Here is a 17,474-nt window from a genome sequence, read left to right as displayed (position 1 = left end):
ATGAACGCTCATATTTGTTTGGCACAGTTTTTACGCCGGATGCCCTTCCTGACGCAACCCTCTGCATTTATCCGGGCTTGGGACCGGCCTACAGATTGCACTGGTTTGTGCCCCCATAGGGCTGCATTTATGAGATGAGGATAAATATGAGAAATTGGCACTGGGCATAAATGGTGTTCCATGTAATCGAGCCTTTGTTGCGGCACGGTACACGTCACATCAGCGCACGTAGGTACTGTGACTCGCGAAAATGGAAAATTCATAATTGGCAATAAAAATCTTCTCAAAACACAATTAAATGAGGGATGATTTAACATCACATTGTCAAAATAGGGTACATTTTACATGACCTATTGGATACACTGTTCATGCAAACCACAGGATTTTTCCTTTAAAAAGGGGGACCACCACCATACCTTCCAATCCAGAGGCACTGTCCCCGATGTTCACACGATGTTGCAGAGGTGTGTCAACTAAGACAGCAGAGCCTTTAGGAACTCCAGGCAAATCTCATCCACTCCTGGGGCCTTACCACTGAGCAGCTTTTTAACCACCTCGGTGACCTCAACCCCAGCGATTGGAGACCCCGCCTCAATAACGCAGACTCTGCCTCCTCATGGTAAGGCATCAGTGGAATTGAGGACGTCTTCAAAGTATTCTTCTACAGACTCATAAGATCCCGAATCGCAGTCAGCAGCGCATCATCCTCATTTTACACAGAGTTGATGGTGCACTGCTTACCCCGCCTGACGTGCCAGATGGTAGACCAGAAATTCCTTTACCCCAACTAGAAGTCTTTCTCCATGGCCTCAACCGAAATCCTTCCATTCTCATTTTTTTGCTACAGTGACCACCACAGTAGACAGCCAGTACCCATCAGCTTCCTCAAGAGTCCCACATGTCAAAAATCCCCAATAGGACTCCTTCAGCTTGACGGCATTCCTCAATGTTTGAGTCCACAAATGGGTTCAGGAATTGCTGCCACAACAGGCACCGACCACCTTACAGCCACAGCTCTGGTCTTCCGCCTCAGCAATAGAGGCGCGGAACATAAGCCAGTTGGACTCAATGCCCCCCCACCCACACCTGTCGGAGGTGACAGTTGAAACTCCTTTGGCAGTGAATTCTGCCAGAAGTTCACAGCAGACCCTCACAATACATTTGGGGCTTCCACTTTGGACCGCTCTGCCCCCACCATCAGAGGCAACTCACCAACAGGTGGTGATCATTTGACAGCTCCACGCCTCTCTTCACCCAAGTGTCCAAGACATGCAGTTGGAAATACGATGACACAACCACAAAGTTAATCATCGAACTGCAACCTCGGGTGTCCTGGAGCCAAGTGACCATGTGGACACTCTTATGCTTGAACATGGTGTTTGTTATGGACAAATCTTGGTGGCCACAGAAGTCCAATAACAGAACACCGCTCGGGTTCTGATTGAGGGGGCCATTCTTTCCAATCATGCCCTTCCAGGTCGCACTGTCATTGCCCAAGTGAGCATTGACGTCCCCAACGGTAGGACTCTCCAGCACTCTCGCTAAGGCAAGGGTGTCAAACGTACAGCCCGTGGGCCAGATCTGGCCCGCAGACCGGTTTATACGAGCCCATGAGATGATGGTGTAAAGTATAAAATGATCACATGGACATAAGAATGAGGTGCAATTTTTCAATAAAAGCAGATGATGATTTGACTGCGTGCAGTGGATGGCACAATAACCATTGTGTTCAGTAAGCAAACCATTAATACCTGGACAGAATAAGTCAAGTGCACAGTCCGGACAAGATGTTTTGTATCCTGCCGGATTATTTATTACGCGATGTATGGTACTTTAATGTGTGCTTTGGCACCCTCATTGCCCTAATATGTCTATCAAAAGAGAGAAAAGGGGACGCAGAGTGCAGCATATTCCAAAATGATTGGTTTCTTCATTGACGTGAATGGGAAAGCTGTATGCGTATGGTTGGTGTGTTCACAGCATGTTGCACTGCTGAAAGAATATCACCTTCATCGCCACTATTTGAGCCTTCATGCCGACAAATGTGACAACAACAAGGACAGCGGAGAAGAAGGTGAATGAACTGTTGGTGCGTTTGAAGGAACAGCAGTCTGTTTACTCATAGCAGAGACATCTGTGACTCTGCTAGGAAGGCTAGCTACCTCATTGCTAATGAAATCGCAGTGGATTCAAAACAATTTAATGAGGCTGAATGTGTAAAAATGTGCATGATGAAGGTTAGTGGAGATTGTGTTTACTGAAAGGTGCCAGGCTCTTGCAAATATGAGCTTGATGAGAAGACTAGATCGTCAGGTGTGCCGTTAGAAATTATCCAATATCACTTTTTTTTAATTAACATTTATTAATAATTTTCTGCAAATATTATGTCATTGTCCAGTGTCCGTGCTGTAAAGGCTGGCAGAGTAATGTAATGTTTGTCTGTGTGGCAACACGTAGCTGATTGCACCTAAGAGGCCGTGGTGACAGTCATGGAGAAGTTTTTAAAAAGGACAAGTGCAAACTCCGAACTGGGCCCTGGACAAGATTCTGACCCGGATGAAGGCCCTAGTATGAGTGGTGGGAAAAAGAAAGCAAAGACAGTGATCTCAAGGCAATATAGTGAAAGCTATCTTTCGTTTGGATTTACTTTCACCGGGGATGAGACGACACCTATTCCGTTATGCCTGGTGTGTGGCGAGAAGCTATCCAACAGCACCATGGTGCCAAGCAAGCTTAAACGCCATCTCCAAACGACACACCCGTCGCTTCAAAACAAGCCGATAGACTATTTTGTTCGCCTGCGTGTAAACACAGAGAAACAGGCAACGTTTATGAGAAAAACCACAAAACCGCTCTCTGATAACACAATTGCCAGGCGTATTGATGATATGTCTACAGACATCGAAAGCCATGTTTTGGAAAAGATACGCATCAGTCGGAAATTTGGGTTGCAAGTTGACGAGTCTACGGATATTAGTGGACATTCTCAGCTCTTGGCCAATGTGCGTTTTGTGGATGGGGATACCATTAGAGAAAACTTCCTATTTTGCAAGGCATTGCCAGAAAAAACAACTGGAGAGGAAATTTTTCGGGTAACATCGGAATATCTTGACCAGGGAGGACTTACGTGGGAAAACTGCACAAGTGTGTGCACTGATGGAGCTGCAGCCATGGTCGGGCGCACCAAAGGCTTCGTGAGTAGAGTGAAGGAAAGAAACCCAGATCTGATTGTTACGCACTGTTTTTTGCACCGTGAGGCCCTCGTTGCTAAGACTTTACCAGCAGAACTGGTTCCTGTGTTGGACGATGTGGTGCGCATAGTGAACTTTGTAAAGACACGACCTCTGAAAAGCAGTATATTTGCATCTCTGTGTGAGGAAATGGGAGCGGAGCATAAAGCCTTATTGCTCCATACGGAGGTCCGATGGTTGTCGCGCGGCAAGGTGCTGACCCGTGTATATGAGCTGCGAGAGGAACTTAAAATGTTTCTGACAAATGAGAGCTCTGATTACTCAAATCTGTTTGCAAGTGATGAGTGGTGCGCAAAGCTGGCATACCTGGCTGATATATTTCATCATCTTAATGAACTGAACACAAGGATGCAGGGCCGAAATGAAAACTTGCATACAAGCACAGATAAAATAAATGGATTCCGTTTAAAGGTGCACCTCTGGCAACAAAATGTGCAACATGCCAACATGGAGATGTTCCCACTCACAGACAAACGGCAAAGGAACACTGCTGCACTGTCTGAGGTAATAGGTAAACATTTGAAAAGTCTTGAGGAGAAGTTATTTTATTTCTCTTCAGCCTCCACTGAATGCTTTGACTGGGTTCGGGACCCATACAGCTCAGCATCAGTTGTTGGAAAGGACATGACTTTACAAGAGCAGGAGGAACTAACTGAACTGAAACAGGATCGTGGTTTAAAACTAAGATTTGCTGATCTTCCTTTGGACAGTTTTTGGTTGACTGCTGCCAAGGAGTTCCCCATTCTGGCCAACAAAGCTGTTCTGACATTGCTCCCATTTTCCACAACATATCTGTGTGAGCTGAGCTTTTCAAGCCCAACTGCTATAAAAACTAAAAACAGAGAGAGACTAAGAGCTGTTGAAGAAGAGCTTCGTGTGTGTCTTTCTTCTATTCCTGCCAGGATATCGGCTTTGTGTTCATCTAAACAGGCACAGGTTTCACACTGAGTATAAATAGAGAAATTATATTGTAATTAAATATACTATACAGAGTGTCATTTTGTAACATTTTTGGTTAGTGGTGTGCCACAAAATTTTTCCAATGTAAAAAATGTGCCGTGGCTCAAAAAAGGTTGAAAAACACTGACCGAAGCCACTTTTTCACACAAGGGTCACAGGAGTGCTGGAGCCCATCCCAGCTGTTTTAGTTGCAGGAGGCAGGGGACACCCTGAATTGGTTACCCGCCAATCGCAGGGCACATCTAAACAAATAACCATTCGCACTTAAAATCACACCTCAGGACAATTCTGACTCTCCAACTAATTAATTTTTTTTGGGGATGTGGGAGGAAACTGGAGTGCCCGAAAAAAAAAAAAAACATGCAGGCGCGGGTAGACCATGGAAAGTCCACACAGGCAGGGCCAGGATTTAATCCACAGTCCTCAGAACTGTGAGGCAGATGCTCTAATCAGTCGCCCACCATGTCACCTTATCAATTAATTGTTTTATTTCGTCATAAAAGTGTTTTTTCACTAGTTTATAGACTAATTTATATTTTTAATCATATTAATCAAAAAAGTAAAATAATTTAATTTGGGGCCGGAATTCATTTTTATTAATTTCAAATGTGTTAACAGTACACACTAGCAGCCATCAAAGACATGCTCCAGCCTTGTGATCAGCTCAAACATTGGGTCTGAACATAAGTCTACTTTCAGTTTGCCCTGGTGAAAATAAATCCTCACTCTGCTCGTATTCCAAAATGTAGCTCCCTATTCAATGTAAATGGAGGTCACAAATGATTGACAGAAATTACATTCCTTCTGGTAGCCCTTGCCATGAATAGAGAAAATACATCCAAGATGAAGCCAAATCTGGAACATTCAAGAGTGCTCAATAAAAGCTAAAACCCTTGCACCCTGACTGCCTGACCATCAATTTGTCTGAATAAATATTATTTCATTACAAACATATATTTTTGCTCATCTACATATCCATATCAGTGACGTCTAGTAACGGGTACGAAAATTAAAAACTCTTTTATTGGATGCCATAATATACAATACACGTTCCCAGTCATACAAGAGATTTGGTCATTGCTTCATGGGAGGACATTGTGCTTTAACACATTGAGCATTGTGTTAAACTAAATGGGCCCAGATTACAAATCGATTAAGTGAAATTGTGATTAACTTGAGACCAGATTGTCTACGACCATTCATACTTTTTGTGACATTTTTATTTGGTGGTGTGCTGTGAGATGTTTCTAATGTAAAAGGTTGGGAAACAGTGCTGTAACCAAACAACTGACAAATTTTTAAAGAGAAAACTGAGCATTCGACAAATTGTGTTACGTACAATCTGAAGTTTAATGGTCTTTCCATCGAGTTCTATGGTCCGTATTTTGAAGTCCACACCAATTGTGCTGATGTAGCTTTCTGTGTACGTATCGTCCTGCAAAGAAAAAAGGTCACTTTGTTTCACTACATATTCACACACACACACAGAGAACATCCGTTTGAAACCTTGACATTTTTACCCAGCAAATATGCATTATCACCAAATCAAAATTATATTTTTATCATTAAAACTGCTGTTATTAAAAAAATCAAATAGTTTACATTTGGTTAGAATATGACATTAAAATATCTTAAAAGTGTGTCTCACAAGGAATACAACAGCGTATCAGTTTAGTTAAAATATGAAGTATGTGGATATACAATTACATGTCATGAACACGAGCGGGGGTTTTTAATTAAACTGCAAAGTAGAAATACGAACAAGTCGATCGCAAATCGAGTCAACTTCCAAGTTAAAAAAACGAGTAATAATTTTACCACTCAAATGAAACAAGTTAATGTACTTTTTTTTTTTTTTTTAATTGTGTCAAGCACCTTTTACTTCTGACGCCAGTTTTGACTTACTGTGCATTGCTTATGCGCATGTATGCGTTGTGGATTCACAGAGGGCCCCATTAAGTTAATCAAAGAAAAAAAGGGGTCATGGCTGAAGGCTGGAAACGGGGCCATCGGTATTCGTTGGAGAAGGCAACCACAGCGGCAGATTTAACAGGGTTCGAGATTGCGACCAAAGTGGTCATACTTTCAACCATTTTATCAGTTCATTTCATCCCACTTCTCCAACATTTACAGATCGGGTCACGGGCGTAGTAGCTTTGGCAGGGATACCCAGACTTCCCTTTCCCCAACGACTTCATCCAGCTCTTCCGGATGGATCCAGAGACGTTCCCAGACCAGCTCCAGCGTGTTCTGGGTCATCCCAAGGGTCTCCTTCCACTGGGATTCATCCGGAACATCTCACTAGGGAGGGGTACGGGAGACATACAGATCAGATGGCCTAGCTACCACATCTAGCTCCTCTTAATGTGGAGGAGCAGCGGCTCAACAATGAGCCCCTCTCAGATGACCGAGCTTCTCACTGTATCTTGAAGGGAAAGCCCGGAAACCCTGTAAAGGAAACTTATTTTAATCGCTTGGATCTGCGATCTTGTTCTTTCGATCACGACCCACAGCTCTTGACAATAGGTGAGGGTTGGGAACGTATATCGACTGGTAAACTGAGAGTTTTGCCTTTCAACTGAGCTCCCTCTTCAACACAACAGACCGATACAAAGTCCGCATCACTGCAGACGCTGCACTGATCCGCCCGTCGATCTCCCACTCCATTCTTCCCTCACTTGTGAACAAGACACCAAAATAATTGAACTCCTCCACTTGGGGCAGGAACTCATCCCCGACCCGGAGAAGGCAAGCCACCATTTTCAGACTAACGACCATGGTCGCAGATTTGGAGGTGCTGATTCTCATCCCAGCCGCTTCACATTCGGCTGCGAACCACTCCAGTGAGCATTGGAGATCACGGTTTGATGAAGCGAACAGAACCACAACACCTGAAAAGAGCAGGGATGCAATGCTGAGGCCACCAAACCAGACACCCTCTAGTTCTGGGCTGCGCGTAGAAATTCTGTGTATAAACGTTATGAACATACAAAAGGGAGCCTTGGCGGAGTCCAACTTTCACCGGAGACGAGTCCGACTTATTGCTAGCAATGCGGACCCAACTCTTGACACCGGTCGTACAGGGACTAGATAGCCTGTCTCAGGGTGTTTGGTATCTCGTACTCCCAAAGGATTCCCAGAGGGACACGGTCAAACGACTTCTCCAAGTCTACAAAACACTAGAAAGGTTGGCCTAACCCTCGAGGATCCTACCAAGGGTGTCCAACTGGTCCACTGTTCCATGGCTAGGACAAAAACCACATTGCTCCTCCTCACTCTGAGATTCGACTTCCTGGGGGACCCTCCTCTCCAGCACCCCTGAATAAAGCTTACCAGGGAGGCTGAGGAGAGTGATGGCCCTGTAGTTAAAACACACCCTCCGGTCACCCTTCTTAAGAGGGGGGACCATCACCCGAGTCTGCCAATCCAGTGGCACCATCCCCGTTGTCCAGGCGATGTTGCAGAAGCATGTCAACTAGGACAAACATCACCACAACATCAAGAGCTTTTTGGAATCTCATCCACTCCTGGGGTCTTACCACTGAGGAGCTAACTCCAAAGATAGTAAATATAATGCAAAATAGTTTGAATATTTATAAAAGATATTTTTATATGGTGATAGCACACTTTTGCACTTATTAATAAATGTATCTTAACATATGGTTGAGGCGATGCTAAAAATTAAGTGGTTTTCCCAGGGGAAGAGGGTTAGCAGCCCTGACTATAACAGCTAGTAGCAAGTTGCTTTTAATTTTATTTTTATTTTTAAATAATTGCCCCCACCTATGAAGGTTAATTGAAGACTCTAAATTGCCCATAGGTTTGAATGTGAGTATGCATGCTTTTTTTATTTGTATGCCACCTCTTTCCCAAAAGATAGCTGGGATAGGTTCTAGCACGCCGGCAACCCTAGTCAAAATAAGTTGCAGAGAAAATGTATGGATACTTGACCTATTTTGTCAACAACTGCTGTTGCAGAAAAACCTCTTGTTCACAGTAAATTATTTTGCATATATTACATCTTGAGTCACCGTCAATTTTTACTTCATGGAAAGCTATGATATGGCATGGTCATACTGTATCCCCTCAAAAAAAAGGATCCGACCAAATTGTGCGCTTGTGTAACAAACTTGGAAAAGTTAGTGACGAGCCCTGTTTGATGTGATAATGTTGATCCAATACAATGTGCACCAATGCTACATTGGTAAGGCAGCCAGCGGCTGAGCTGAAAAGGCAGCAGCTCGGTCCGCAATGATTTATGGTACCAGCAACAAGTGCAAAGCCGAGATTCTACCCATGGCTAAGCTACGGTGACTGAGCTTCATGAAGTAAGTTATTTTAAAATAAAAAGAAAGCTTTTCTGTACAGAGATGTGGTAGCTAAAGAATGCCAGTCAAAACATGACCATGCCCTTTCTTACCGGTGCAATAGGTAGTTTTCAAATAATCAAATTGGACTTTTCCTTTCTTGGACTATAATTTTAGAACAGTACAAGAAGTATAACAAATCAAATTAATTCGAGCATCACTGGTTTTCATTGTTACCATTATTGAGCATGGAAAAATAACCAAAGTCAGAGCACCTGTGGTAAGCAACCAGATTTTGTTTTACATTTCACCGATAAGTGTGGAGAGAACTACATCAGCAATACAATTCATTTGTCTATCCTCATGTAGTCACTAACAGAAGTAGTTGCAGACACGCTGTAGCAAGTTTCCCCAATAAGAGAATCATAATTTAAGAGGCCTCAGTGCATTGTCATTCAATCAAACAGATGATACATTAATGCTTGGACTAAGATCTTAAGATGAATACATAAAATAATACAAAAAGGCTGTCCCTATTTTTCTGGAAAAACTTACTGCAAATCGGAGCAGGAGACAAGATTTTCCAACACCAGAATCACCAATCAGGAGCAGTTTGAATAAATAGTCACTGTAAAAGATAGAATATACACTGTTGAATGATGACCAACATTTTAAGCAGGTCTATTTTTTTCTATATGAATAATTTTCTTCCTTGGTTGTAAAAAAATACCGGAGGAAGCACTGTAAATTTTGGCTGAAAATTACACTTCATAACGGCAGACAGAAATCATTCACACACCTTATTTCTTCAAGGACAATATTGACACAGAAAGTGACACCATATTGAATATTCAAGTCAGCATTTGAGATGTGTGAATTAAATATTTTCAAACCATCTTAAAAAGACAACAGTCCATTCCTAACAGTAAAACACTTTTTCAAGTTTGAGCCATTGGAATTTATTAACGAAACACCAACTCCTATATAAAATTCAATGAATAAACTAGCCTCAGTAAAGAAAAGCAGAAGCAACAGTATGACTAATTGCTTAGAGGTACTGTGGTAGAATGTAGGCATGTCCTTGGCACGTGATTTTCTCATGTCTAACTTGACACTTTTGGAGGGGCGGTTTCGAAACACCTCAGAATTTACTATTGAAATATATCAACAACTAAATTAAAGTCATGTTTTGCTCAGTCCACACTCAATTGTGACGCTATACTCTATGGTAAAGAGTTCGGGCTAGTAGCGAAATTTTCAGATTATCGTAAATTTGAACGAACCAGTGCCACCGGTTCTCTGAGCTGAGCAGATGACTTACACGGATCATAAACATTGGGGTTTTTCGTTCTCTGCCGCCTGACACAAACGAGTCTCAGTTTGAGTGTAACCGGGCTCGTATTAACACAAACAGCCTTCACGTGTTATGTCTTTCACCCAAGAGCCAAAGACTAAAGTTAATACGTGAATATGTACACGATATGATGCTTGTGCAGTACTATCAAAGCTGTCACTCAGGATGTTGCCCAGTGCAACTTTAGACTCGTCTCCAAGCTTCACACCAAACATTTTCGAGGAAAGGCATTCAAGTATATCACCGTTGACCGACAACCTTGTAACGTTAAAAAACAATAACCAGTATGTTTATTAAGCGCGTTCGATTTGGTGTTCCGGTTTGCAGACGCTGTCAGCTGATGTTAGCAGGTCATCTAGCGCCACTTGCCCGACAACAGTAACGAACGTAATACCCCATTAGTAATAGTCGTACTTACTATTCGGGATTCATTGTGGACTTGTTGAAAAGTGTGTTGCCGTCTCGTGGGAAGGTTTAATAGGATGTGTGAAAAGGGGAGCGGTGGGTGGCTGAGACAGCTACCAGAAGCACTGCCGGCTAGTTGATTCTTAGCGCAAAATTCAAAATGGCTGCAAATCCAACCAGGAAGCACTTCAGAGTCGTCAACCAAGCTATACAGTATAGACTAACGAACGCTGCATAAACTTTTGTTCCTGAAATAATTATAATGGAAGCGTTATGCGCGAACCGAAACCAAGACGTTGAAAACGAAGCGTCCGTTGTGTCAATCGATTAGCCGGGAAGTTGCGACTGCATCAGAAACCTCAGCCTGCACCTCATTACGTCATTTAGTGAAACGTGGCAAAGCAACATGCAGTCCAGTTCCCACTCGGAGACAGAACGTCACCATACATTAGAACACCGTAACTTGCACACCCAAGAAGTTCTAGGTTCATTATTTGACTCGCATCTTGACAAACGTAGCGTCATTGTCGATTGTTTGTGTGTGTGTGTGTGGTGTGTGTGTGTGTGGTGTGTGTGTGTGTGAGAGAGAGAGAAAGAGAGAGAGAGAGAGAGAGAGAGAGGAGAGAGAGAGAGAGAGGAGAGAGAGAGAGAGAGAGAGAGAGAGAGAGAGAGAGAGAGAGACTGCCTGAACAACTTATACGGCTCATCATAAATTCAAGCAGAGGTGTAATAAAACTATTTTATCAGACATACAAGTAGTCAAGTCCTTGCAGTATGCCGAAAAGGCTAACCAAAATCTCATGAGTCATGCTTGGTTCCCGCTTATCATGGGAATTGGAAATATTTAGGAAGTGGCTTAATTCTTTATGCAGTGGTTCACAAGCTCGACAAAAAGTAACACTCTTAAATCTCAAAATAAGACAATTATGAAATGAATTCATGTTTTAAGTGTTTAATTTAGCAGTTTAACAACCGATTTAATTAAAAATTTAAAAAAGGGTAGGTGTCCACCTCAAGGTTTTAGGGGGATAATTTTTCCATACAGGCTAATATGTAACCATGGATGTACCCACCGCTTCAGACAGAAATAAGTTTGACATTTCTATCCGATTACTTGGTTATAGTGCAGTATAATCGGAAGAACATATAGTTATAAAATATACAACAGCTGTTGCCCTAGTCTTCATTAAAAGTTAATATTAATTCTTCAAAAAGTACATTTAATATTACTGTAACCCACTGCAAGGTTATGCATAGTTTGAACACTAGCTTGACTAAAGGGAGGCAAAAAAATCTAAAATGATTGAATCTGAAAGGGATTGGTCATAAAAAAAAATAGATAGAATTAGAACATTTTAAAAAAAAAAAGCAATTCAATAAATATTAAATGCCATTGGGTGGCACAGTGCAGCAGCTGGAGAACGTTGGCCTCACAGTTCTGAGGACTAGGGTTCAAATCCGGCCCCACTTCTGTGGAGTTTGCATGTTCTCCCTGTGCTTGCGTGGGCTTCCGGCCCTCCGGTTTCCTCCCACATCCCGAAACCATGCATTAATTGGAGAGTCTAAATTGCCCCGAGGTGTGCTTGTGAGTGCAATTGTTGTCTGTCTGCATTTCCTATGGGAAAAATTTGATGGTGAACAACTCAGACTTTGAACACTTCGCAAGAACAAATTATATTCAATCTCTGGAGGTTCCACTGTAGAGTTTTAATATCCATTAAATATGAGGCAGAATGTGTGAATTGCACCCAGTGCTTTTACGACACAAAAGGAATTGAGGACCCAAAAAGGCAGACACAAGGTAGTGTTGCATACAATGAATTTATTCATAAGAGGCTGGGCGTAGCATACAATGGCAAAAGGGAACTAAAGGAGCATGTAACTCGCAAGCAGCAGCTATGGCAGGACAAACCAAAATAGACGCAGATAAAAGAATTTACGTAGAAACAAGCACAAAGGGAAAAAAGTGCATAACTCGCAAGCGGCAGCCATCATAGTAACAAATGAAAAATAGACAAACCAGTGCGCGTCACAATAAGCAGTACCTAATATATCGCTGGTAGAACCGGAGGACGGAGTCACACCAGTAGAAGAACGGCTGGGAGTAAGAACTAGGCTTGGGAAATGAAACTCGCAATATACCGTACTTGAACCAACAGTTGGACATACACAAGATTCTGACACGAAGACCATGAGCGGGGGCAAGGTGAGGCAATGAAATAATCTGACGTCTTTCTTCTGTTTCTGTTCCCCTTAAGTGGCCAGCAGATCATCATTGCTGTCAGGTGTGGAACTGGGGCCCCCACCTACCAGCAGTCCACCAAGTAGAGAAACCAAAAAAGCAATATCAGAGAACAGGCTTGAGCAAGGGGACGTGGAAGACCGGAAGAGTGGAGCTTGACCTTCACGGCTGCAGGGTTAATGATGGAGATGCTCTCAAAAGGTCCAATGAATTTGAGCACCAACTTCCTGGACACCCCTGTCAACCGCATGTCCAATGTAGAGAGTCACACATCCTGCCCAGAACGGTAAACCTGAGGAGGGACACTGTGGAGGCCTTTTGTAGTGACATGGTGACAGCTGAATCTTCTTCTTTTCCTTTCGGCTTGTCCTGTTAGGGGTTGCCACAGCGTGTCATCTTTTTTTCATCTAAACCTATCTCCTGCATTCTCCTCACTAACACCAACTGCCCTCATGTCTTACCTCACAACATCTATCAACCTTCTCTTTAGTCTTCCTCTCACTCTTTTGCCTGGCAGCTCCATCCTCAGCACCGTTCTACCAATAAACTCACTCTCTCACCTCTGGACATGTCCAAACCACCGTCTGCTCTCTCAAACATTGTCTCCAAAACATCCAACATTGGCTTTCCCTCTAATGAGCTAATTTGTAATCGTATCCAACCTGCTTAGCGAGAACCTCAACATCTTCATTTCTGCCACCTCCAGTTCTGCTTCCTGTTTTCGCTTCAGCGCCGCCGTCTCTTATCTGTACATCACGGCCGGCCTCACCACTGTTTTATAAACTTTGCCCTTCATCCTAGCAGAGGCTCTTCTGTCACATACCACACCAGACACCTTCCGCCAGCTGTTCCAACCTGCTTGGACACATTTCTTCACTTCCTTACCAAACTCACCATTCTTCTGGATTGTTGACCCCAAGTATTTTAAGTCATCCACCCTCGCTAGCTCTTCTCCCTGGAGCCTCACTCTTCCCCTTGCCCCCTCTCATCCATGCACGTACTGTATATTATGCTTTACTTGGACTTATCTTCATTCATCTCCTTTCCAGTGGATGCCTCCATTTTTCTAATTGTTCCTCCACCTGTTCCCTGCTTTCACTGCAAATCACAATATCATTTGCGAACATCATGGTCCAAGGGGATTCCAGTCTAACCTCATCTGTCAGCCTATCCATTACCACAACAAAGGAAAAGGCTCAAAACTGATCCCTGGTGCAGTCCCACCTCCACCTTAAATTCTTCTGTCACACCTACGGCTCACCTGGTGACAGCTGAATGATGCTCCCAAACAGTTTTATGGTGACCGTTATTTTTGCTCACTGTATTTAAAATACAGAGCTAACGTTTTGTATTTTCTGTGCTTTCATCCTTGATGAGGATGTGCCAATGGGGACTTTTAACATTACACACCGTCTCACCCTCCACTATTTGATTGAATTAAAAAATTCATAGGCATAACTTTTGCTACGTCAGCTTTCCTGTATACTCAGGAACTTTGCCATGTGATTGTGAATTTATTGAACTGACAGCAGAGCTGCATTCTGGTAATAGCTAGGAGAATATTGCTGATGAGAATTTGAAATTGCTCTGGGTTTGATTTGTTTACCAGTGACAGCTCGTTCATTTTCTCTCCTGTCACTGTCCCCAGTCAGTCCGGTGGCCATCCATGTCAACCAAAGCGAGGTGCTTGGCTGAGCAGTTCAGGTCAGTTAGGACGGAAAGCACAAGGGTTGTTACGCGGCCACTCAGGTGGACATCCATTAGGATAGTCCCAATGACAAAGTAAGCAAGCAACAAGAACACATGGTGTCTGCGGGGGAAGCACCACCGCTGGAGCAAGGGGAAAGAAGCGGCTGCTGGTCAAGCACCACTAATGAGAATTTTGAGATAACGGAGTTTTTGGATATGGAATCCCTGAAAGTAAAAACACAAGGAGAGGACTTATTTAACAGCAAATCAGCAGTCATACAAAACCAAGTTATCTTGGAGTACACTCGCCAACGTAACCACAGATGGGTCACCAAATCTGACAGGAAAAAACAGGATGCTCAAGAGAATTCAGGACATGGTGAAAGACAATCCTGAGCAGGAGGTAATTTTCCCATTTTTATTTGGTAATTTACTAGAAAGCACTATGTAAATCTGTGTCCACATAGTGAAGCCAGTTGTGAAACTAGTTAAATTTATTTGAGCGAGGGGACTTCACCATGGTCAGTTTATTCATTTTCTTGAAGAAATTGATGCTGATCACATTGACTTACATTACATCTCTTATCTCCGCTGGTTAAGGTTTGGGAAATATATATCAACATGTGAGGGAGTTCAACCAGATTATTTCATTTTTGGAGCAACCTGAGAATATTGACAATTTCCGTGAGCTCAATGACACAGATTGGCTTGGTGATTTAGCGTTTATTGTGGACATACATACATGAACGAGCTGGATGTGAAGCTACAAGGAAAAAACTAATTGTGCATTAAATGGAAGCAAACTTAAGAACATTCAAAAACTATGCTGGATTCATTTTCAATGCAAATGTCAGACAAGGGGCGGCACAGTAGCTCAGCTGGAAAGTGTCTGAGGTCCACGGTTCGATCCTGGCCCCGCCTGTGTGGAGTTTGCATGTTCTCCCCGTGCCTGAATGGGTTTCCTCCGGGCACTATGGTTTCCTCCCACATCCCAAACACATGCAACATTATTTGGACACTCTAAATTGCCCCTAGGTGTGATTGTGAGTGCAGCTGTTAGTCTCCATTGTGCCCTGCGTTGGCTGGCAACCAGTTCAGGGTGTACCCTGCCTCCTGTCCATTGACAGCTGGGATAGGCTCGAGCACTTCTGCGACCCTCGTGAGGATAAGCGCCTAAGAAAATGGATGGATAGGTGGGCGGATGTCAGACAAGTCATTTTGCTCATTTCCCCACACTGGCTTTGTTAAAAGAGGTCCCACAACATGTGAAAAAATATAGGAAATCACTGGATGACCTGAATGAGGAATTCTGCTGTTGGTTTTGTGATTTTGGAATAATTGACAAGGCACTTCAGCTGGTGTCATATTCCTTCTCACAAGACCCAGAAATTATGCCAAAGGAGTTGCAACTGGAACTGATTGATCTCCAGTGTGGCATGGTGTTAAAGGGCAAATTCAACTCCCTGAAATTGTATGAGTTTTATGCCTCTATAAGTGCAGCCAAATTTCCAAACATCTAGAAGATGGCACAGAAGATGCTGGTGTTGTTTGGGTCTACATATGTGTGTGAATAGACTTTTAGTGTGATGAACACTAATAAAGCACCCTACAGATCCCAGATGAGTTATGAACACCTCAGATCTGTTCTGAAAATTGAGACAAAATTACAACCAGACTTTAATGCATTGGCTAAAATGGGTGATCAACAACATTGTTCTCATTAAAAAGTATGTTAATACTTTAATCCTTTTTCTGTTTATGTTTGATACGTACTGTTAACAAATGCATTTTTTGTGTATGCGTCGTATCTTGTGCTGACCTGGCCTGTCTGTCAAATTTTAAGTCAATGTGGCCCCCGAGCCAAAAATTAGTTTAGACAAGAGACAAAACATATTTCAATGAAGAGTAGGACATAATGAAATTTTTGGCTACACCTAACCCAATAAAGAAAAACAGCAACACAAAAGGAAGTATATTGCTGCCACAGTCACAAAAAAAAGGTTGCTATCATGTTATAACGTGGTATGTTTCACGTTATAATGTGGATGTTTCATGTCATAACATGATATGTTTCACGTTATAATGTGGTTAATTACACGTTCTGAAATAGGCAAATGTTATTTCCAGCGAATGTTCCGGGAAGTCACTGTGGTGTCTGTGCACTTGTCCAAAGCAGCAGTATTAATAAAAAGCACTGTCGACAGCCACCCTTGTCCTTCTAGAACATTCTAGAAATCCACGCCCGACGACATAATGGAGTCCTTCTCTCAGAATGTGTCAATGTGTCGATGCGCATGGGCTGCCATTAGCGATGGCGCAGGGCCCCCTTAGCGGTGGCCTGAGGAATCGTTAGCGGTGGCGCAGTGTGCCGTTCCCCCCGACCCGGAGGTGGGTGGGTCGGGCGTCAGAAAAATAAAAAAAATCGCTCTCGTTCATCTACCGTTTGCATTCAGCACGGCGTGTTTTCAATGTGAGGGATCCAGTGTGATGTCTGGACATGACATCACATACAGTATGGCCACCACTGGGATGTCAAGTCATACTTTTGCAACTGTATATGTAACTTTCATAATAACACCTGTTTTAAAATGTATATTTTGGTGTCAGTAGCGCTTTAAACAGTTATTAATTTTGTCTGGATTTATATAAAATTGAGAAGTCTAATAGGGGCTATGTCACTCAGTTCCAGTTTTAAGGATCCTGCACTGCCTCATTCAGACTGTTTATCTCTATCCAAAATGATTATTTACAATTCATTCAAGGTGCTGTGCCTGCATCGCATCAGGGACCCAGAGGAGGTTGTAGGGGCCAAACGCCACCCCTCTTTTCCCGCCAACCCCCCACAACCCTCACGGCCTGCCACCACCAGGACCAGGTAGTCATTGATCCTCCCCAATTTATAAATGGCCCCTTGTATTTTCACCATATCTTGAGATTTTGAGTGTGTGCAGTATTATCTTTTTTTATTTTTTTTGTGGTAAATTAAACACTTCCAAGCCTAAAACATCAAAACTGTACGAAAAATATAATGAAATACAATCAATAAATAAAACATGTTACAAGGAATAAAATTTACAAGTACAGATTTTTGTATGTTTTTTTTTCACTATGCATCTTGATGTTTTTCAATATTGGTTTCATTATTGATATTTTCATAATGAGTTGGCTGTAGGGTATCTGGCTTCCGACCAGATTCCAGAAACATGATACCAGGTCACTCACTTAAAGACCTATTTGAAGGGAATCTGACTGTGAATAGTTGTTTG

General features: G+C 42.8%; 1 protein-coding gene across 3 annotated transcripts in view; it reads right to left on the bottom strand.

Moving 5' to 3' along the window:
* LOC133509942 (ras-related protein ORAB-1-like) overlaps window positions 1-10,823 on the bottom strand; it is a 41,728-nt gene extending 30,905 nt beyond the window's left edge. Inside the window, exons 1-3 of one of the 3 annotated variants that reach the window (XM_061837488.1) lie at window positions 10,291-10,823; window positions 9,074-9,146; window positions 5,551-5,646 (exon numbers count right to left, since the gene is read on the bottom strand). In XM_061837488.1, coding sequence (XP_061693472.1) covers window positions 5,551-5,646; window positions 9,074-9,146; window positions 10,291-10,304 — 183 coding nt within the window. In that variant the 5' untranslated portion in view covers window positions 10,305-10,823. The remainder of the gene's footprint in view (window positions 1-5,550; window positions 5,647-9,073; window positions 9,147-10,290) is intronic. The other 2 variants (XM_061837489.1, XM_061837487.1) reach the window with 2 other exon arrangements.
* Window positions 10,824-17,474: the final 6,651 nt, after the last annotated feature.

This window comes from Syngnathoides biaculeatus, chromosome 12, assembly GCF_019802595.1.
Source record: "Syngnathoides biaculeatus isolate LvHL_M chromosome 12, ASM1980259v1, whole genome shotgun sequence".
In the NCBI taxonomy this organism is placed as follows: domain Eukaryota; kingdom Metazoa; phylum Chordata; class Actinopteri; order Syngnathiformes; family Syngnathidae; genus Syngnathoides; species Syngnathoides biaculeatus.
This window is presented reverse-complemented; position numbering and strand designations above follow the sequence as displayed.